The sequence below is a fragment of the Haliotis cracherodii genome, unplaced genomic scaffold (assembly GCF_022045235.1).
Source record: "Haliotis cracherodii isolate W230 unplaced genomic scaffold, xgHalCrac1.p SCAF_4, whole genome shotgun sequence".
NCBI classification, from domain to species: Eukaryota; Metazoa; Mollusca; class Gastropoda; order Lepetellida; family Haliotidae; genus Haliotis; species Haliotis cracherodii.
Genome location: NW_027266297.1, coordinates 57,049,467 through 57,072,811, shown reverse-complemented (window position 1 = coordinate 57,072,811; position 23,345 = coordinate 57,049,467). Strand labels below are relative to the sequence as shown.

At 43.6% G+C, this 23,345-nt stretch overlaps 1 protein-coding gene across 4 annotated transcripts in view; it reads left to right on the top strand.

The window, feature by feature from the left end:
• LOC139478811 (tyrosine-protein phosphatase Lar-like) overlaps nt 1–23,345 on the top strand; it is an 83,388-nt gene that overhangs the window by 39,738 nt on the left and 20,305 nt on the right. For all 4 annotated transcript variants that reach the window (XM_071261463.1, XM_071261464.1, XM_071261462.1 and 1 more), the window contains exons 4-13: nt 1,336–1,468; nt 3,098–3,243; nt 4,828–4,952; nt 9,152–9,299; nt 16,810–16,901; nt 18,322–18,547; nt 19,740–19,864; nt 20,253–20,415; nt 20,707–20,853; nt 22,392–22,538. In XM_071261463.1, the coding sequence (XP_071117564.1) occupies nt 1,336–1,468; nt 3,098–3,243; nt 4,828–4,952; nt 9,152–9,299; nt 16,810–16,901; nt 18,322–18,547; nt 19,740–19,864; nt 20,253–20,415; nt 20,707–20,853; nt 22,392–22,538 (1,452 nt within the window). The remainder of the gene's footprint in view (nt 1–1,335; nt 1,469–3,097; nt 3,244–4,827; nt 4,953–9,151; nt 9,300–16,809; nt 16,902–18,321; nt 18,548–19,739; nt 19,865–20,252; nt 20,416–20,706; nt 20,854–22,391; nt 22,539–23,345) is intronic.

Here is a 23,345-nt window from a genome sequence, read left to right as displayed (position 1 = left end):
ATATAAAGCGCATACTGAACTAGTGCAATTTGATATTAAGGAGTTTTAGAAATGTTTATTTTAGAATTTCCATTGCAGCTATTTTATACATGGGCTAAGAGAAATGTTGGGTCAGTTACCTGGTTTGGGACCATAACGTGTTAAAATGGGCGGGGGATATAGATGACTTTGTCAACTATACGCTTGTGTTCCTTATGGAATCATCTTTGTATTTTCTGACATTTTAAAGTGTTATGACACTTTTGTGAGCATGAGCTAACACAGAGATGCAATATATATGTTGATTTATATGACTGTATTCTTTGTATACCTCATCTTACCAATTCAAGAGAGTTAACTGACTATAAAAGTCCAGTTTCCACCCTTGCCAAACCAGGCTGGAATTATGGATTTATATTTTGACTAACGAGTCTCTGCATAGTCCGATTAAAATTGTGTAATGTAATGCCAGGCAGTTTTCGGTCAATTGCAGGATTTGCAAAGCATGTGTACCACCAACGCGGCGTCAACAGATATTTTCCAAATCTTTCATGTTTAATAAAAATGCCCACGTGATTGATGCACTTTGCGAAGTAAAACCCGTTTTGTCAGAATAAATCTTGATATCGATTCGATTGTCTTGATTGGGAGCCGCCATTTTGTTCGAAGCAAATGCAAGTGATATTAGAAGTGGAAACTGATTGGTAAATGGGAGGGACATAGGAGGGACATAAGTCTTTACAGTCAGTGGTTGCGCTACGATCGAGCCCAGAATTCCATCCTATTTCCCAAAAGGATGGAAACTGTACTTTACATTCAGTTATCTCCCTTGCCCGGGAACATGATTACATGCATCGAGGTTACTTCAGTGAAGTGGCAATCATCACTGAGGTGGAATGAAGTAGGTTCAAAATGTTTGCATCGTATAGCAAGGAATACAAAGGTAGAAACCCATACATCTTGAGTCCCTGTCAACTATCAGCTTCCAAATGTCCATGAAACACCTGATGAAGTAACACCATCATCAGCTATTCAATCACAGATGTTGGATTTTTGCGAATAAATACGTCAATAATAATTATGACTTCATCACAGAATGTTCATTTGATCATTAAAACAAAAAACCTGTGGACGACATTATACATTTAGTGACATCGTTCAGCAGAGTAATGCAACACAAGCCCCGCCCACTTATTTTATTAGCAAATCAGGAAAGAGTTGTCTGTTAGGGCATGGCCTAATTCATTTTGTTATGGAAACATTAATGCAAAAATAATCCCATGTCACTGAAACACTTGCGATTTATCCATTTGTTCTGACCCGAATATCTCTGATATCCTGTGATCTGTTTTGTAGACCCTCCACATGTGTCAAACCTGAGTGCTGTTTGTTTTAACTGGAAGTCACTGGAGTTTACATGGGAAGAGCAGTACAAAAATGAGAATCATGTCAATGTGTCTGCCATCTGGACGTCCCGGGGAGCTAACAGGTGAGTGTTGAGTTAATGAATCAGATTGCTGTATATGTTATGGTAGGTGCAGAACTCGAACTAGTTGATGATCCCGACAAAGATGTCGCCAAAACATGCTCACAGAAGTGCAGAGTTGTTTCCCTTAGGCACGCCAGAAACCTATGATTGTGGGTTCGAATCCTGGTTCGCCCAGATTATGTTCTTATGTTTCTAGGTTTGTCAGCACCATACCCATGCTCATGGGTGTCCCCGAAGTGGTAAACGTCTGAGACCTGCATCACTTCGGGCTTTCCTCCCACATTAAGCTGACATGCTGTGATATAACTGGAATACTGTTAAAAGCGATGTTAAACCCAGCACACACAACTCTTAACAGCCATACAGTGATTCCTCGATATACCGCTGCCTTCAGGGTCCAAGATCCTGACCCTGCATTCTTGGAAAGGGCAAACAAACACAAATGTAGATTTGAGTGGATAAGAAATATATTTTGTTCTATTATTAGTAATAATTATGTACAGGGAGATTCGAACCCATATGTACATGCGCTCGCAACTTTTTGACAACGTAAATTGAACAATGTTTTTTTTTTCAAAGGGAAGCGTGCTAATCAGTTGTTCTTAATAGATGTAGCTGGGCAATGAAGATGAAGGCAATGGCTGAACGGTTGGGAGAGATATTAGATTTGGTCATGTTGGTATTGGGACAAAAAGTACAGATAATTGATGTGAAAATTGTGAGAATATATGGGAAATACCAAACGTAACCCCCCTGTTCATAAAATAGACTTGTCCAACATTGCCAAGGTCAGATTGTATTCAGTATTCAGTATTTAAATTTGGGAAAGTATATTTTAAAATCTTGTACAGCTTATTGACATCCTTAAAGAGGCCGTACAAAATGTTGATATCTCATTTCAGAACTAAACGACTCGTGTTCCTTGTTTATTGTACAATACAACACTGCAGGGAGAATAATCCACTAGGGGCTGCACCTCTCATGGTTTATTCTCCCTGCTGTGTTTAATTGTATGATAACCTTGTTGTACTGCTCTGTATTCTGTGTTGTACTGCCCTGTATTTTGTTGTACTGCCCTGTATTCCATGGTATTCTGTGTTGTACTGCCCTGTATTCTGTTGTACTGCCCTGTATTCTGTGTTGTACTGTCCTGTATTCTGGGTTGAACTGCCCTGTATTCTGTTGTACTGCCCTGTATTGTGTTGTACTGATCTGTATTCTGTGTTGTGCTGCCCTGTATTCTGTTGTACTGCCCTGTATTCTGTTGTACTGCCCTGTATTCTGTTGTACTGCCCTGTATTCTGTGTTGTACTGCCCTGTATTCTGTTGTACTGCCCTGTATTCTGTGTTGTACTGATCTGTATTCTGTGTTGTGCTGCCCTGTATTCTGTTGTACTGCCCTGTATTCTGTGTTGTACTGCCCTGTATTCTGTTGTACTGCCCTGTATTCTGTTGTACTGCTCTGTATTCTGTGTTGAACTGTCCTGTATTCCGTGTTGTATTGCCCTGTATTCTGTGTTTTACTGCCCTGTATTCTGTGTTGTATTGCCCTGTATTCCATGTTTTACTGCCCTGTATTCTGTGTTGTACTGCCCTGTATGCTTACAGATACACTACTCACTGTTCCAGCTGGTTCTATTGTAATGTCAGCTGGAGTACATCGTGTGTCATCGACAGTATCCACAGCAGCGAGTACAGCATCAACATCACTGTGACTAACACTGAGGTGGGAGAGACGTTCAGGAAATCACTGACCGTCAGACCAGAGGAATTGGGTGAGTACTGTTGTGGGAGAGACATTCAGAACCTCACTGACCGTCAGAACAGATGAACTGGGTGAGTACTGTTATGGGAGAGACATTCAGAACCTCACTGACCGTCAGACCAGATGAATTGGGTGAGTACTGTGGTGGGAGAGACATTCAGAACCTCACTGACCGTCAGACCAGATGAATTGGGTGAGTACTGTGGTGGGAGAGACATTCAGAACCTCACTGACCGTCAGAACAGATGAAGTGGGTGAGTACTGTTATGGGAGAGACATTCAGAACCTCACTGACCGTCAGACCAGATGAATTGGGTGAGTACTGTTATGGGAGAGACATTCAGAACCTCACTGACCGTCAGACCAGATGAATGGGGTGAGTACTGTGGTGGGAGAGACATTCAGAACCTCACTGACCGTCAGACCAGATGAATGGGGTGAGTACTGTGGTGGGAGAGACATTCAGAACCTCACTGACCGTCAGACCAGATGAATTGGGTGAGTACTGTGGTGGGAGAGACATTCAGAACCTCACTGACCGTCAGACCAGATGAATGGGGTGAGTACTGTGGTGGGAGAGACATTCAGAACCTCACTGACCGTCAGACCAGATGAATGGGGTGAGTACTGTGGTGGCAGAAACTTTCAGCACCTCACTGACTGTCCAAATATTTACATTCATGGATAGATAAAATCATGCTTATTTTGAACCTTATACAAAACATATACTTGTTTCAGTATAGTTAAGCCAGAAGAGGGGGCACTTCGATTCGCTATGCAGAGTTGTGTCCCTTGGGCATGTCAGAAACCTATGATTGTGGGTTCGAATCCCGGTTTGCCCCAATTATGTTTCTAGGTTTGTCAGCACCATACCCGTGCTCAAGGGTTTCACCAAAGTGGTAAACGTCTGAGACCTGCATCACTTGGGGCTTTCCTCCCACATTAAGCTGACACACTGTGATATAACTGTAATACTGTTAAAAGCGGTGTTAAACCTAACTCACTAACTACTGTACGATATATCACATGGCTAACTGCAGACCTTGGTAGACCTGTGGGTACCCTGTTCTCCTCAGGACCCTACCTTCCCAGATGCCTCAGTTACCCGTCCAAGCCATAGTCATGGCTGCATTATGCCATAGAATGTTTCTCTTACCATCAAACATTGGCTTGTGTTGGACTCAAACTCAAGGTATAATATTGGTAACTGATAGTCATTGTTCAGTGATGCCATAGAATGTTTCTCAAACATTTGCTTGTCTTGGACTCAAACTCAAGTTGTAATATTGGTAACTGGTAGTCATGGTTATGTATCAAAGATTCACCCAAATTATGATCCTGGTTTGTCAGGACCTCACTCCTGGGATTCAAACTTGTTTCATCAGCCATGAAGCTGACACACTGTGATATGATTAAATGACTGCAAAAAATGGTGTTTTCAAACTCTGAACCATCATTCCTGCAACATGAATGTATAATATAGAGCTGGGTTCAAACCTGAGGGAGTGACACACTCATCATTTACAGAATGTCTAAGTGATTATATATGTTGCTGTATCATGCCCTCTTGTTAATGGCTGAGTTGATCTTCCAGTGAAACCAGCCGCTGTCACCTCTCTGAGGGTGTCCCACTGGACGAGTCGCTGTGTGACACTTGCTTGGACGCATGGCCAGCTGGGGATGAAGGCGATGATCTTCAGGGCAGTAGCAGTGAACTCTGTGAGTTGGCTTACATCTTCACAGAAGTTGTGGGGCGGTTGGGTAGCCTAGTGGTTAAAGCGTTCACTCGTCACGCCGAAAAACCGGGTTTGATTCCCGACATGGGTGCAATGTGTGAAGCCCATTTGTATCCAGTGCTTGTCTCTCTGTGGTGATTCAGAACAGAATAGCCCCCCAGTACCCAATGCTAGTCTCTGTGTGGGGATTCAGACCAGAATAGGCCCCCAGTACCCAGTGCACATCTCTCTGGGGGGGATTCAGAACAAAATAGGCCTCCAGTACCCAGTGCTTGCCTCTCTGTGGTGATTCAGAACAGAATAGCCCCCCAGTACCCAATGCTAGTCTCTGTGTGGGGATTCAGAACAAAATAGGCCTCCAGTACCCAGTGCTTGCCTCTCTGTGGTGATTCAGAACAGAATAGCCCCCCAGTACCCAATGCTAGTCTCTGTGTGGGGATTCAGAACAAAATAGGCCCCCAGTACCCAGTGCACATCTCTCTGGGGGGGATTCAGAACAAAATAGGCCTCCAGTACCCAGTGCTTGCCTCTCTGTAGTGATTCAGAACAGAATAGCCCCCCAGTACCCAATGCTAGTCTCTGTGTGGGGATTCAGAACAAAATAGGCCTCCAGTACCCAGTGCTTGCCTCTCTGTGGTGATTCAGAACAGAATAGCCCCCCAGTACCCAATGCTAGTCTCTGTGTGGGGATTCAGAACAAAATAGGCCTCCAGTACCCAGTGCTTGCCTCTCTGTGGTGATTCATAACAGAATAGCCCCCCAGTACCCAATGCTAGTCTCTGTGTGGGGATTCAGAACAAAATAGGCCCCCAGTACCCAGTGCACATCTCTCTGGGGGGGATTCAGAACAAAATAGGCCTCCAGTACCCAGTGCTTGCCTCTCTGTAGTGATTCAGAACAGAATAGCCCCCCAGTACCCAATGCTAGTCTCTGTGTGGGGATTCAGAACAAAATAGGCCTCCAGTACCCAGTGCTTGCCTCTCTGTGGTGATTCATAACAGAATAGCCCCCCAGTACCCAATGCTAGTCTCTGTGTGGGGATTCAGAACAAAATAGGCCCCCAGTACCCAGTGCACATCTCTCTGGGGGGGATTCAGAACAAAATAGGCCTCCAGTACCCAGTGCTTGCCTCTCTGTAGTGATTCAGAACAGAATAGCCCCCCAGTACCCAATGCTAGTCTCTGTGTGGGGATTCAGAACAAAATAGGCCTCCAGTACCCAGTGCTTGCCTGTCTGTGGTGATTCAGAACAGAATAGCCCCCCAGTACCCAATGCTAGTCTCTGTGTGGGGATTCAGAACAAAATAGGCCCCCAGTACCCAGTGCACATCTCTCTGGGGGGGATTCAGAACAAAATAAGCCTCCAGTACCCAGTGCTTGCCTCTCTGTAGTGATTCAGAACAGAATAGCCCCCAAGTACCCAATGCTAGTCTCTGTGTGGGGATTCAGAACAAAATAGGCCCCCAGTACCCAGTGCATGACTCTCTGTGGTGATTCAGAACAGAATAGCCCCCCAGTACCCAGTGCATGTCTCTCTGTGTTGATACAGAACAAAATAGGCCTCTAGCGCCCAGTGCTTGTCTCTCTCTGGGGATTCAGAGCAGAATAGGCCTCTAGCGCCCAGTGCTTCCCTCTCTGTGGGGATTCAGACCAGAATAGGCCTCCAGTACCCAATGCACGTCTCTCTGTAATGATTCAGAACAGAATAGGCCTCTAGTACATAGTGCATGTCTCTCTGTGGGGATTCAGAACAGCATAGGCCCCAGTACCCAGTGCTTGTCTCTCTAAGGGGGATTCAGATCAGAATAGGCCCCCAGTACCCAATGCTTGTCTCTCTAAGGGGGATTCAGATCAGAATAGGCCCCCAGTACCCAGTGCTTGTCTCTCTGTGGGGATTTAGAGCAGCATAGGCCCCCAGTACCCAGTGCTTGTCTCTCTGTGGGGATTTAGAGCAGCATAGGCCACCAGTACCCAATGCTTGTCTCTCTGTGGGGATTTAGAGCAGCATAGGCCCCCAGTACCCAGTGCTTGTCTCTCTGTGGGGATTTAGAGCAGCATAGGCCACCAGTACCCAATGCTTGTCTCTCTGTGGGGATTTAGAGCAGCATAGGTCCCCAGTACCCAGTGCTTGTCTCTCTGTGGGGATTTAGAGCAGCATAGGCCACCAGTACCCAATGCTTGTCTCTCTGTGGGGATTTAGAGCAGCATAGGCCACCAGTACCCAGTGCTTGTCTCTCTGTGGGGATTTAGAGCAGCATAGGCCACCAGTACCCAATGCTTGTCTCTCTGTGGAGATTTAGAGCAGCATAGGCCCCCAGTACCCAATGCTTGTCTCTCTGTGGAGATTTAGAGCAGCATAGGCCACCAGTACCCAGTGCACATCTCTCTGGGGATTTAGAGCAGCATAGGCCCCCAGTACCCAGTGCTTGTCTCTCTGTGGGGATTTAGAGCAGCATAGGCCCCCAGTACCCAGTGCTTGTCTCTCTGTGGGGATTTAGAGCAGCATAGGCCTCCAGTACCCAGTGCTTGCCTCTCTGTGGTGATTCAGAACAGAATAGCCCCCCAGTACCCAATGCTAGTCTCTGTGTGGGGATTCAGAACAAAATAGGCCTCCAGTACCAAGTGCTTGCCTCTCTGTGGTGATTCAGAACAGAATAGCCCCCCAGTACCCAATGCTAGTCTCTGTGTGGGGATTCAGAACAAAATAGGCCCCCAGTACCCAGTGCACATCTCTCTGGGGGGGATTCAGAACAAAATAGGCCTCCAGTACCCAGTGCTTGCCTCTCTGTAGTGATTCAGAACAGAATAGCCCCCCAGTACCCAATGCTAGTCTCTGTGTGGGGATTCAGAACAAAATAGGCCTCCAGTACCCAGTGCTTGCCTGTCTGTGGTGATTCAGAACAGAATAGCCCCCCAGTACCCAATGCTAGTCTCTGTGTGGGGATTCAGAACAAAATAGGCCCCCAGTACCCAGTGCACATCTCTCTGGGGGGGATTCAGAACAAAATAGGCCTCCAGTACCCAGTGCTTGCCTCTCTGTAGTGATTCAGAACAGAATAGCCCCCAAGTACCCAATGCTAGTCTCTGTGTGGGGATTCAGAACAAAATAGGCCCCCAGTACCCAGTGCATGTCTCTCTGTGGTGATTCAGAACAGAATAGCCCCCCAGTACCCAGTGCATGTCTCTCTGTGTTGATACAGAACAAAATAGGCCTCTAGCGCCCAGTGCTTGTCTCTCTCTGGGGATTCAGAGCAGAATAGGCCTCTAGCGCCCAGTGCTTCCCTCTCTGTGGGGATTCAGACCAGAATAGGCCTCCAGTACCCAATGCACGTCTCTCTGTAATGATTCAGAACAGAATAGGCCTCTAGTACATAGTGCATGTCTCTCTGTGGGGATTCAGAACAGCATAGGCCCCAGTACCCAGTGCTTGTCTCTCTAAGGGGGATTCAGATCAGAATAGGCCCCCAGTACCCAATGCTTGTCTCTCTAAGGGGGATTCAGATCAGAATAGGCCCCCAGTACCCAGTGCTTGTCTCTCTGTGGGGATTTAGAGCAGCATAGGCCCCCAGTACCCAGTGCTTGTCTCTCTGTGGGGATTTAGAGCAGCATAGGCCCCCAGTACCCAGTGCTTGTCTCTCTGTGGGGATTTAGAGCAGCATAGGCCCCCAGTACCCAGTGCTTGTCTCTCTGTGGGGATTTAGAGCAGCATAGGCCCCCAGTACCCAATGCTTGTCTCTCTGTTGGGATTTAGAGCAGCATAGGCCACCACTACCCAGTGCTTGTCTCTCTGTGGGGATTTAGAGCAGCATAGGCCCCCAGTACCCAGTGCTTGTCTCTCTGTGGGGATTTAGAGCAGCGTAGGTCCCCAGTACCCAGTGCTTGTCTCTCTGTAGGGTTTTAGAGCAGCATAGGTCCCCAGTGCCCAGTGCTTGTCTCTCTGTAGGGACTCATGACAGAATAAGAATGAAGAGAGTACTTAATTTTGTGTCATCTTCCCTCAAAGTAGTTGTTTTCAATAACCACCTTCCATGGTCCCAGCTAGATGACTAGCAGCCCACAAAAAGAGCTTGAATCGTGCTGATTTAGCACTAAGTAACATTCAGTCAGTTGTCAAATGAACATGTTAGAAACATCACCTAGATATGAACCAATAATATTCCGACTGCCTTGTCCCTGTTTTCAGGAGTCAAACAATACGGTGACAGGCAACACAACCACCCTGTGTGATCTGAAGCCAGACACCCACTACACATTCCTCGTCTCAGTCAAGCCAACTGTTGGAGGCTTCTGGAGCAACACTCAGTCCATCAATCAGACCACAAACGAGGATGGTATGTAGTGAAAAATCATAAATATTGAAAATCAACAATACTAGAATTACTTATGATCGATCATGGCTTCCAGAGCAGCACTCAATCCATCAGTTCGACAACATGGGAAGATGGTATGTAGCGAAAATCATAAAAATAAGAAATCAGTGACACTCTTAGAATTACTTTATGATTGGTCATGGCTCCTTGTAGAGCTGGGACGAGTCCAAATTTACTACCCAAGTACCCGACCCTACCTATATATATGTATGTATTATGTAAAGATAGAAAAGTAAACGGATGTAAGAACATGTCTTTTCATTGTAAATTACGTCAATACATATTTTGAGATCTCACACGCAGTCTTGATTTGGCAGTCAATGAGAATTCTAACCTTGGTTAGACAGTTTTGGTTTTGGTGCGTTGTCCCAATCTTGCGGCTGTCCGGGGACCCAGAGGGGCACCTGTATGGAGTATGAGGAGGCAGGGACCTTCATTTTATGAAGCCTGACCCCAGGGCAACAGATGGCCAAGTACACAAGGATGATTACATCTGGAAAAGGAGACCTGTGTGTGGCTCGACACAATGTCCAGTGCATAATGCAATGACGTGGAAGGAAGCGTGACTAATGACTTTGTACATAATGTGTACATAATGAGAGATTATTAATTGTTGACATGCATGTATTTGAAGTGTTGGAAGAATTAATGCCTTAAGATGTTAAGGTATTGAGGTGTTGATGTTGAGATGTATTAATGTGTTCTGATATTGATGTATTGATGTTCTGTCATTGATCAATGATATATTGATGTATTAGTGGAGATTTAGAGATAGATTATTTGTACAAACTTAGTGTATGTGTAAGTAGGGTTAACCTTAACTATTGGGAAAGTGTATGTTAGAGGGACAGAGGGTGAGTGTGAAGTGTGTGAAGTATGTGAAGGATGTGTGAAGTGTGTGAAGAGTGTGAAGAGTGTGTGAAGGATGTGAAGTGTGTGTGAAGTGTGTGAAGTATGTGAAGGATGTGTGAAGTGTGTGAAGGATGTGTGAAGTGTGTGTGAAGTGTGTGAAGTATGTGAAGGATGTGTGAAGGATGTGAAGAGTGTGTGAAGGATGTGAAGTGTGTGTGAAGTGTGTGAGGTATGTGAGGTGTGTGAAGGATGTGTGAAGTGTGTGTGAAGTATGTGAAGGATGTGTGAAGGATGTGAAGAGTGTGTGAAAGATGTGAAGAGTGTGAAGAGTGTGTGAAGGATGTGAAGGATGTGAAGAGTGTGAAGTGTGTGTGAAGGATGTGTGAAGTGTGTGAAGGATGTGAAGGGTGTGAAGGGTGTGAAGTGTGTGTGAAGGATGTGAAGGATGTGAAGGGTGTGAAGGATGTGAAGGGTGTGAAGGGTGTGAAGGATGTGTGAAGTGTGTGAAGGATGTGAAGGATGTGAAGGGTGTGAAGGGTGTGAAGTGTGTGTGAAGGGTGTGAAGGATGTGAAGGGTGTGAAGTGTGTGAAGGATGTGAAGGATGTGAAGAGTGTGAAGTGTGTGTGAAGGATGTGTGAAGGATGTGAAGGATGTGAAGGGTGTGAAGGGTGTGAAGGATGTGAAGGATGTGAAGGGTGTGAAGGGTGTGAAGTGTGTGTGAAGTGTGTGAAGGATGTGAAGGATGTGAAGTGTGTGTGAAGGGTGTGAAGGATGTGAAGGGTGTGAAGTGTGTGAAGGATGTGAAGAGTGTGAAGTGTCTGTGAAGGATGTGTGAAGTGTGTGAAGGATGTGAAGGGTGTGAAGTGTGTGTGAAGTGTGTGAAGGATGTGAAGGATGTGAAGGTCGTGAAGGATGTGAAGGGTGTGAAGGATGTGAAGTGTGTGAAGGATGTGAAGGGTGTGAAGGATGTGAAGGGTGTGAAGGATGTGAAGGGTGTGAAGTGTGTGTGAAGGGTGTGAAGGATGTGAAGGGTGTGAAGGATGTGAAGTGTGTGAAGTGTGTGAAGGGTGTGAAGTGTGTGAAGGATGTGAAGGATGTGAAGTGTGTGAAGGGTGTGAAGGGTGTGAAGTGTGTGAAGGATGTGAAGGATGTGAAGGGTGATAGTGGAAGGTAGCTGAATGGGTGTGAGTGCGTTGGATACATCATTACCACCATAATTCTTAATTTTATTTTAATAAATATATTCTTAATCCATATTTGGGTTGTGTTATTACTCCATGTTGTGACATTTTTGGTGGCAGTGGTGGGATGAAAGATTTTTTTTGTCATACACGGAGTGATAGGTTGGATTTTGGCTTGATTATCTGAAATTGCCTAGAATAACCGATAGGCATAGATAGGGTATGTGGCCTAGTAGTATGTTTCCCAGCTATTCCATAGTGCCTTCAAGTGACTGTATGTAATCTGTTGATTTGCTGAGGTGTGACGAGTCCCTTTGACCCAAATACCTTTGATGAAGGGTTTCATTGGTTTACTTGGGGTGGTTATTGCTAGCTTCTGGTGTAGTCTGCCAATCATGGATGTGGATAAGATTTGTACATTAGGGAAGGAGTTAGGATACACCGGGGAAAATCTGCAGAAGTTTGTTCAGGATCAGGTGGCTATAGAGCGAGCTAGAGAGGTAGCGAATTTAGAGAGAGATATGCGGGAGCATAATCGGGAGATGAGAAGGATAGAGAAGGAAGAGAAGGAGAAGGCTATAGAGTTGGAAATAGCTAAGTTGGAGAAAGATAAGGTTATAGAATTAGAAATAGCTAAATTTGGTAATGAGGAGAAGATGAGAGAAGATGAGAGATGCAGAGCTAGAAAAAGTTAGGCTGGAAAAAGAGAAGATTATGTAATTGGAAAAGGCTAGGTTAGATATGGAGCTTGCGAAGACTAACATAGAGAAAGGTAAGCCAGATGTAGAGAGTGGAACTAAGCAAGTGGGCGTACCGAAGATGCCTAAGATTCCACCTTTTGAAGATCAGAAGGACAACATAGATGCTTATTTGCAGCGGTTTGAGTGAATAGCTAAAGCTCAATCTTGGCCAGAAAACCAGTGGGCTGCGTATCTCAGTACTTTGCTAAAAGGTAAGGCATTAGAAGTATATTCCCGGCTTGACCCAGATCAGGCAGAAGAGTACAATCAGGTAAAGGAGGCTTTGTTGAAAAGATAGTAAATGACGGAAGAAGGATTTCACCAGAAATTCAGAACTTCACAAACAGAGACAGGTGAGACCTTTACCCAGTTCATAGTTAGGATTGGAAATTACTTTACCAGGTGGATTGAGTTGAGTGGGACAGCAAAGACATATGCAGTGGTTGTTGAGGGAATAGATTTTGAATACTGTTTGGACCGAATCTTAGTTTTCTTAAAGGAGAGGAAGCCAAAAACTGCAGACGAGATGGCTAAGTTGGCAGAGCATTTTGTGGAGGCTCGTGGTACCATTTCAGGAAAACCTAATAAGTCTTTCCCATCAGGTAATGATAAGTATAGAGATAAGGGCTCGAGTAGTCAAAACAGATCACAAACAGGAGAACAGAAGGAGTTGAAGGGGTTTGTTCCTATTAAGCAACGAAGTTGCTATAGCTGTGGGGAATTAGGGCACATATCTACGTCATGGAGTGCAGTCAAGTCTAAGGAAAAAGGTAAGGTGGGCATAGCCAGTGTAATGATGGAAGAAGCAGTCAGTACTATTGCCAAGGAGGTAGACGTGGACATTGGTCCTGGAGGAGCAGATTGTGAGTGAAACTCTCATGGTAATATGAGGAACAGTGGGGATGTTGCAGCAAGTCCAATTGAGAGTGTAAGCAGAGATGACGTCAGGTACAATGTGTGGTATGTGTGGTAGTTATCTGTGATGTAAGAGTCAGTATTCCGCAATATGTATGTACAGGATTGATCGATGTGCCTGAGGCTACAGTTGAGGTCAAACATAAGTTTGATATGCCTGAAATTTCTTCACCCAATTTAGAAGCTAAGGAGACGTATCTAGATGTTGATATATCCTCAGACTTGACAAGTGTACAGCAGGCGGAAGTAAGAGCATTGTTGGAAGAGTATGCAGATGTACTTACTGATTTACCAGGCAGGACTAATTGCGTGGAGTACAAGATCAGGTTAACCAGTTCTGATCCCGTTAGGTCTCGTCCTTATCCATTACCTCATCACATGAGAGAGGTGGTTGCATCAGAGGTACAGTCAATGTTGGACTTAGGGGTAATTGAACGATCTGATTCCCCTTGTGCTTCCCCAATTGTGTTAGTCAAGAAACCGGACTCGACTTATCGATTTTGTGTAGACTTCCGTCGGATTAACCAGATTACAGTTTTTGACTCAGAGCCAATAACTTTGACAGAAAGTTTATTCACTCGTCTTAGCAAATGTAACTTCTATTCTAAAATTGATTATTTCAGCGTTAGAAATTGGCACTAGTCCTGTAGTCCTTACCAAACTGCCCAATAGTAAAGGTATCCTAAGGACTAGTAGAAATTGACCCATTTTAAGGGTTTTGCTATATGTTATCATTGTAAGGACTAGTGGACAAAAACAGTTAGTTTCTAACCCTGCATAAGCCTGGCTTATTGGCAGATTCCCATGGAAGAAGCAAGTAAAGCATGTACAGCTTTTGTTACGCCAGATGGGTTGTATCAATGGACTGTAATGCCATATGGAGTTGTGAACGCCCCTGCAGTGTTCACGAGGTTAATGAGGAAGGTGCTTAGGGATAGCTCATGTGGATAGCTACATTGACGATATTATAGAGGGGACAGAGGAATGGTCTGAACATATGGACAGCTTAAGAGCCGTTTTCAGTCAGTTACGGCAGTACCATCTCACAGCTCGACCCTCCAAAGTGGTAATTGGGTACCATACACTGCAGTTTTTAAGCCATACTGTCGGTGAAGGTAAGATTTCTCCAGACAGGAAAAAATTAGACAAAATCCTAGAACTGTCGAGGCCGACCACAAAGAAACAGGTAAGAGCTTTAATAGGTCTAACTGGATATTATCGCCGATTTATAAAAAAAAATTCAGCTATTGCGGCACCCTCACTGATTTAACCAAGAAAGGTAAGTCCAATATAGTTGAGTGGACAGAGAGTCATTTAAAACTCTCAAGGATCTGATGGCCAGTGCACCTATACTCCATTTACCTGATTTGGACAAGCCATTTCTACTGAGGACAGACGCCTCAGATGTAGGTATTGGAGCAGTCCTTCTGCAGGAACAGAGTGGTGAGAAGTTTCCCATTATGTATGTCAGCAGAAAATTACTTGACAGGGAAAAGGCATATTCGACCATTGAAAAGGAGTGTTTGGCCATTGTGTGGAGTATACAAAAGTTGAGTAGATTTTTGTATGGAAGGGAGTTTTTCCTGCAGACAGATCATCAACCACTTGTGTGGATGACGAAGGCTTAGTTGGCAAATGGGCGAGTTATGAGGTGGGCCTTAGCTTTGCAGACGTACAGATTTTTCATATGGGCAGTCAAAGGTGTTGAGAATGTTGGGGCAGATCTCCTGAGCCGTTGTCCACCATAAGTGGTTTAGTATATCAGTCAAAATTCCATGTGATCTTTTAACTGTAATGTAACTGTTCAGTCAACAGTTATCTGGGAAGGGAGGTAATGTCAAGATCACAATGTATATAAAAAAAGACTGTGAACTGAAATTCAGTGCAGTCAAGGAGAATTCTAACCTTGGTTGGACAGTTTTGGTTTTGGTGCATTGTCCCAATCTTGTGGCGTAAGTTACAATTTATTTGAATATTGTTTATGCTTATATTCTTGTAGCTTGATAATGTATATATATATATATGTATTATGTAAAGATAGAAAAGTAAACGGATGTAAGAACATGTCTTTTCATTGTAAGTTACGTCAATACATATTTTGAGATCTCACACGCAGTCTTGATTTGGCAGTCAACGAGAATTCTAACCTTGGTTAGACAGTTTTGGTTTTGGTGCGTTGTCCCAATCTTGCGGCTGTCCGGGGACCCAGAGGGGCACCTGTATGGAGTATGAGGAGGCAGGGACCTTCATTTTATGAAGCCTGACCCCAGGGCAACAGATGGCCAAGTACACAAGGATGATTACATCTGGAAAAGGAGACCTGTGTGTGGCTCGACACAATGTCCAGTGCATAATGCAATGACGTGGAAGGAGGCGTGACGAATGACTTTGTACATAATGTGTACATAATGAGAGATTATTAATTGTTGACGTGCATGTATTTGAAGTGTTGGAAGAATTAATGCCTTAAGATGTTAAGGTATTGAGGTGTTGATGTTGAGATGTATTAATGTGTTCTGATATTGATGTATTGATGTATTGATGTTCTGTCATTGATGCAATGATAAATTGATGTATTAGTGGAGATTTAGAGTTAGATTATTTGTACAAACTTAGTGTATGTGTAAGTAGGGTTAACCTTAACTATTGGGAAAGTGTATGTTAGAGGGACAGAGGGTGTGTGTGAAGGGTGTGAAGTGTGTGTGAAGGATGTGAAGTGTGTGAAGTGTGTGTGAAGGGTGTGAAGTGTGTGAAGGATGTGTGAAGTGTGTGTGAAGGATGTGAAGTGTGTGAAGGGTGTGAAGTGTGTGAAGGATGTGTGAAGTGTGTGAAGGATGTGAAGAGTGTGAAGTGTGTGTGAAGGATGTGTGAAGTGTGTGAAGGATGTGTGAAGGGTGTGAAGTGTGTGAAGGATGTGTGAAGGATGTGAAGAGTGTGTGAAGGATGTGAAGAGTGTGAAGTGTGTGTGAAGTGTGTGAAGTATGTGAAGGGTGATAGTGGAAGGTAGCTGAATGGGTGTGAGTGCGTTGGATACATCATTACCAACATAATTCTTAATTTTATTTTAATAAATATATTCTTAATCCATATTTGGGTTGTGTTATTACTCCGTGTTGTGACAAGTGGGCTCAACATACTGGTATATATTGTGTTTTGCTATATTAAAACTTTTGACATAACCTTTGCGCTTTGACCATACAGAAAGCTGAAGCTTCAGCCATTACCATGATTACCGTATTCGACGTAATAAGTGCCCCGCTCTAATAAGTGCCCACGGCGATAATTGCTCATATATTGGCTAGTGAACAATCCAACTTAGCACCCCTTCCGATTGATCAATGTACACAAGACTTATTTATTTGCGTATAATACACACTTGTGTGTTATATGCACCCTTAATTATGGGATATTAAATTCTGGAAAAATATATCTGTCGTATATAAACATTTCAGGCTGTCAGCATAAACCACGAAATTTATCTTTCAACTCTGTTTTTTCCACCAAAATACTATTCTAATGAGACCCCTCTATTTCTAATTTTGAGAGTGCCCTGGGCACTTATTATGTCGAATACGGTAACATTTAACAAATATTTGAATATCAGTGGTGACAGCAACTTTGTTAAGTGTCTGTCTTTGTTGACGTTTAAACTTTTGACTACATTTACCCTGTCATGGCACTTTTTTATGACAATTTATGTCTTCTTCTTGATTTGAAAAATTGTTTGACTTTTGAAATGATACCTGACATATATGTACATGACTTGTGGGATTTCTTTTCAGTCCCCTCATTTGGTGCTAATCTCACTGGAGGGAACTACTTGTCACGGAGATGCAGCAGCAACAACCTCAGAAGCATCTACATTTACCTGAAGGTTGGTCTCTTATCTTCTGTTCACCGAGAGTGTCTGCCATGGACGTTCTTGGTGGTCTTAGACATGTGGATGCACATGCTTAACTCAGATCTGTGGATCCACATGTCAGACCCAAATCTGTGGATGAACATGCTAGACTCAGATCTGTGGATCCACATGTTAGACTCAGATCTGTAGATCCACATGTTAGACCCAGATCTGTGGATGAACATGCTAGACTCAGATCTGTGGTTGCACATGTTAGACTCAGATCTGTGGATCCACATGTTAGACTCAGATCTGTGGATGAACATGCTAGACACAGATCTGCGGATGAACATGCTAGACTCAGATCTGTGGATCCACATGCTAGACTCAGATCTGCGGATCAACATGCTAGACTCTGATCTGTGGATCCACATGTTAGACTCAGATCTGTGGATCCACATGTTAGACTCAGATCTGTGGATCCACATGTTAGACTCAGATCTGTGGATCCACATGTTAGACTCAGATCTGTGGATCAACATGTTAGGCTCAGATCTGCAGATCAACATGTCAGACCCAGATCTGTGGATGAACATGCTAGACTCAGATCTGTGTATCCACATGTTAGACTCAGATCTGTGGATGAACATGTTAGACTCAGATCTGTAGATCCACATGTTAGACCCAGATCTGTGGATGAACATGCTAGACTCAGATCTGTGGTTGCACATGTTAGACTCAGATCTGTGGATCCACATGTTAGACTCAGATCTGTGGATGAACATGCTAGACACAGATCTGCGGATGAACATGCTAGACTCAGATCTGTGGATCCACATGCTAGACTCAGATCTGCGGATCAACATGTTAGACTCAGATCTGTGGATCAACATGTTAGACTCAGATCTGTGGATGAACATGTTAGACTCAGATCTGTGGATCCACATGTTAGACTCAGATCTGTGGATCCACATGTTAGACCCAGAACTGTGGATGAACATGCTAGACTCAGATCTGTGGATGAACATGCTAGACTCAGATCTGTGGATCCACATGCTAGACTCAGATCTGTAGATCCACCTGTTAGACCCAGATTTGTGGATGAACATGCTAGACTCAGATCTGTGGATCCACATGCTAGACTCAGATCTGTGGATGAACATGTTAAACTCACATCCTTTTTGGATCTTAGATCAGTAGTTTCCTGTAGATGATAGATCTTGGGGAGCAGTTTTAGAGTTCCATGTTGAATATAAAACATCATCTGCATTAACACAATAAAGTATGTAGACATAGAGGCTTAGTGGATGCATCTTTTAGGAGTTGCGTCCTTACCAAGGACTTTGTGTGAATAATGTTGTTAAATTTTTGTCCTGATTGATGGATGGTACTGAGTATTGATGCCAAGCCATTTCTTTGCAAAATCCTACAGCTGCATTATATTTCTCTCCAGCCCCCGGACAAGCAGCACCAGAATGGTCGCTTGACTTTCTTCACAGCATCAGCCGTACCATCTGATGGCAGTAGCAGCATCACCATGTCCAACCTCACTATATCATCCACCACTGTGCAGTTTGAAGGACTCAAGTGCAATGTTGATTACAATGTAGACGTGTCTGTCTCCACAGCTATAGGTCCGTCCGTCCCAACAAAGCTGCACATTCCCAGAGAGGGAGTCGGTGGGTGAAGTGTTTGCTTCTCTGAGGACATGATTCAGATAATAACAAGGTGGAGTTGTAAGGCTCTAGAAACTAGTTTGAATTGAAAGTTTCAGAATCTGGGGTAGAGCTATAGCGAAATATCGGAATAAGGGGTGGAGCTACAGCAGGGTATCAGAATCAGGGGTGGAGCTACAGCAATATATCAGTATTGGGGGAGGAGCTATAGCAGGGTATCAGAATCAGGGGTGGAGCTATAGCAATGTATCAGTTTCTTGAATGGAGCTATAGCAGGGTATCAGAATCAGGGGTGGAGCTACATCAATATATCAGTATTGGGGGAGGAGCTATAGCAGGGTATCAGAATCAGGGGTGGAGCTATAGCAATGTATCAGTTTCTTGAATGGAGCTATAACAGGGTATCAGAATCATGGGCGGAGCTACATCAATATATCAGTATCGGGGGAGGAGCTATAGCAGGGTATCAGAATCGGGTGGAGCTACATCAATATATCAGTATCGGGGGAGGAGCTATAGCAGGGTGTCAGAATCATGGGCGGAGCTACATCAATATATCAGTATCAGGGGAGGAGCTATAGCAGGGTATCAGAATCAGGGGTGGAGCTACAGCAATGTATCAGTTTCTTGAATGGAGCTATAGCAGGGTGTCAGAATCAGGGGTGGAGCTATAGCAATGTATCAGTTTCTTGAATGGAGCTATAGCAGGGTATCAGAATCATGGGCGGAGCTACATCAATATATCAGTATCGGGGGAGGAGCTATAGCAGGGTATCAGAATCATGGGCAGAGCTACATCAATATATCAGTATCGGGGGTGGAGCTATAGCAGGGTGTCAGGAGAAGAAACTGAGGGTGTCGTTTAGTTTTGATATAAGAAGGTGACTTTGGAAGGAACATGATCAAATATGCAACCCCTGACCAACCTGACAGAAAATGTACATGACAGTCCATATTTTCTTGTGTACATTGCAGAAAAAGTGGTGCAGAAGAGAGTATATAATTGACTATTAACTATTGCAGAAAAGTTTTAGTTGCATTGACATTTGAATGAACTTAAAGTTTGTTCACTACCTAGATCTCAGAAACAAATTTAACTTATTTTGGATGGTTTTCATAAGCTCCCTGTATGTTGTTCAAAGTGTCCAGGCTGCTATGACAGTGACTATGAATGTTGTTTGTCCCTGCCTTGCAGTGGAGCCGCCCACCAGTGTCCGTGTGCCGTATAACTCCACGTCAGTGCGGGTGGAGTGGAAGTCAGACGTCCAGCCTCGACACTGGACTGTACTCTTGTGCAAGGGAAGCAAAGATTTATGTTCGGTAATTATGTAGAAGGTTCATACTCTAGACCTTCAGGACCAGAGCCTTGTTCACAAAGCGAGAGAAGTGCTACAACTGTTGTAAATCCTATATTGAAGGAAATGTCTTCTTTCACCTACCTACCTACCTACCTACCTACCTACCTACCTACCTACCTACCTACCTACCGAGCATTTATGAACACCACAAGAAATAAAATCAGTAGACCTCACAATATGTATACATTGGTAGCTGCTGCAGACAATTGGTCTGTGTGTATGCCTGTATGCTGGCCTATATGTATGCCTGTATGCCCCTTGCTGTCGATAATTGGTCTATATTTTGCCTGTATGCCATGTATGCCTACTACATAACTGCTGTGGACAATTGATTGTGTGTGTGTTGTCAGGAAGACCTGGACTGGTTGATTGTGGATGGCACCCAGAGATCTGTTGCTGTGCCCTATGCAAGGTTCAAAGAAGATGGTAACATGTTTGCTGTTTCCATGACAACTGATGAGGGTGTGAGCAGCCAGCTGATGTGGAGTTACTGTGTCTATGAGCAAACCAAAAGTATGTGGGCCAGGAAATTTACGATCTTTCAATTCTGTATTTTTTACGAATATTATATTCTTATATGTGCTTCCAATTTCAAAGCCCCCCCCCCCCCAAAACATGTGAGATTAATATGTATTTGAAGCCATGAACCCTCCTGTATAGGTATTTCTTGTGTATTTCCAGACTTGTGGAAGCCGCAAAGCGGCACTATTGAATGAACCCTGTGATTGCTACAAACTTACATTAATTAGTGCTATTAGATGCAGGTAAAGTGGTTGTATTTCTCATGACATATTCACTGTTTAGTCCCAGAGAAGAAGCCGAGTATCCAGGCTGTCAACCCCCAACCTGTCCTGGGGCTGACCGTGACATGGGCACCAGATGAGTGTCCTGAACAGACCCTCATCACCCACTACGTCATTGAGTACTGCTACAATAACTACACAGTATGCAGTAAGTCTAACGATTGTCTTCACCCACTACCTCATTGAGTACTGCTACAATCACTACACTACGTCATTGAGTACTGCTACAATAACTACACAGTATGCAGTAAGTCTAACGATTGTCTTCACCCACTACGTCATTGAGTACTGCTACAATCACTACACTACGTCATTGAGTACTGCTACAATCACTACACTACGTCATTGAGTACTGCTACAATCACTACACAGCATGCAGTAAGTCTAACGGTTGTCTTCACCCACTACATCATTGAGTACTGCTACAATAACTACACAGTATGCAGTAAGTCTAACGATTGTCTTCACCCACTACGTCATTGAGTACTGCTACAATCACTACACTACGTCATTGAGTACTGCTACAATCACTACACTACGTCATTGAGTACTGCTACAATCACTACACAGCATGCAGTAAGTCTAACGGTTGTCTTCACCCACTATGTCATTGAGTACTGCTACAATCACTACACAGCATGCAGTAAGTCTAATGATTGTCTTCACCCACTACGTCATTGAGTACTGCTACAATAACTACACTACGTCATTGAGTACTGCTACAATCACTACACAGCATGCAGTAAGTCTAACGATTGTCTTCACCCACTATGTCATTGAGTACTGCTACAATAACTTTCCCCCACCCCCTTTTTATCAGAAAACTATATGTTGGTCCCCTTGGTTTTGTGTTTTATTCACCTCATGACTTAATGCAATCTCATTATAATCAGGTCTTAGTTCTTGCTACTTTCTGGCTAATGTCTGCAATGTTTATTTGACGCTACTAATAACACTGCAATCAACAGCATCACTATTTGATAAATAGGGCGATAAATTTTAAAATAAACAGAAAATGACTCCACTTAGATTTCAAGGGTTGTGATAATGTTGACGTTGAAAATCTAAGCAATCCATAAACTTAAAAAATTGAACATCAATATAAAAATAGTATTTGAAAATAGACGTTCCATAATCGGTGCGCAACCTCATCACCTCACATTTCAACAAATACGTAGTATTTTGTCTTAACTTTGATAATTGAATATTACATCTACTTATGAAAGCCGCTGTGTGTGTCCCCTAATCTGCTGTTATTTTAGAGATGCTACAAAAAATGCCAACCAAAAATTTAGAAACTGTTGCTAAGGAATGAGCTTGTGCACATCCCTTATCCAAACAGCAGAAGATGTCCGGTATACTGCATTCTTGCTGTACTGAAATACAGTTTGAGGTCTTCAAAGACAAGTCATTTGGCTTGTCCTATGTGGAATACTGAATATGTTTTGAGGAAAGGATTGTCAAAAGGAAATCACTTGTGTTAAATTTGAACATTTAATCCTCAAGCTTATGCTTCTAGTATCGACCAGTGGGTGATAAGATGAACAATATCTCCAAGGAGATATTTGGTCACGCACTGGCGATATCTCTTGTGTCGGAAGTGGATGAAAATATGATGATTAAAATTTTGTAAAGTGTTATGCTGCTCATGTGATTTGTTTTGAAAATTATACTTCTTGTTCACAGGGAATAGTACAGTCCCCAGTGATCAAGAGAAGTTGGTCATTGCGAACCTGAAGGAGGGAACCAACTACAGCGTGAGACTGAAACCTCTTGCACAGGCTGGGGCTGGGCCCTATAGTGACCCAATGTATGCAGTGCCCCTTTATTCCGGTAAGTACCAGACATGTGTCAGAGTGCATTAGTTCAGTGTCTGTGTGTATGCAGTGCCCTTCTCCAGACAGGTGACAGAGTGCATCAGTTCTGTGTCAGTGTGTATGCAGTGTCCCTTTACTCCAGTAAGTACCAGACAGGTGAAAGAGTGCATCCGTTCTGTATCTGTGTGTATGCAGTGCCCCTTTACTCCAGTAAGTACCAGACAGGTGACAGGGTGCATCCGTTCTGTATCTGTGTGTATGCAGTGCCCCTTTACTCCAGTAAGTACCAGACAGGTGACAGAGTGCATCAGTTCTGTATCTGTTTGTATGCAGTGCCCTTCTCCAGACAGGTGACAGGGTGCATCCATTCTGTGTCTGTGTGTATGCAGTGCCCCTTTACTCCAGTAAGTACCAGACATGTGACAGAGTGCATCAGTTGTTGAGCTCAATATATATATGATCTGTTGTTTGAGATGTTTAGATCTTGACCTTCATATGATCTTTGCACTTTAAACTTGGCACTTTGACCATACTGAAATATGAAACATTGCCATTACTAAACTATCATATTTCAAAATATTATGAAATTTGGTATATGTGTAGTTAGTACTCGGGCTCAACATGGCTTGTTTTTCAGCATGTTCTAAATTCTCACAAAATGCATATTTGGTTTTGTAAATAGTGACATTATTGGCGATACAATTTGGGAAGGGTAGATCACTCTAAATTGCAACCTGGTCCTCGTATCTTTGCTTTTTTCATATTTGCGATAAATGATGAGTCATGCTGCAGGTTTACTCTTGTTTTTACGTTTGTTCAGTTT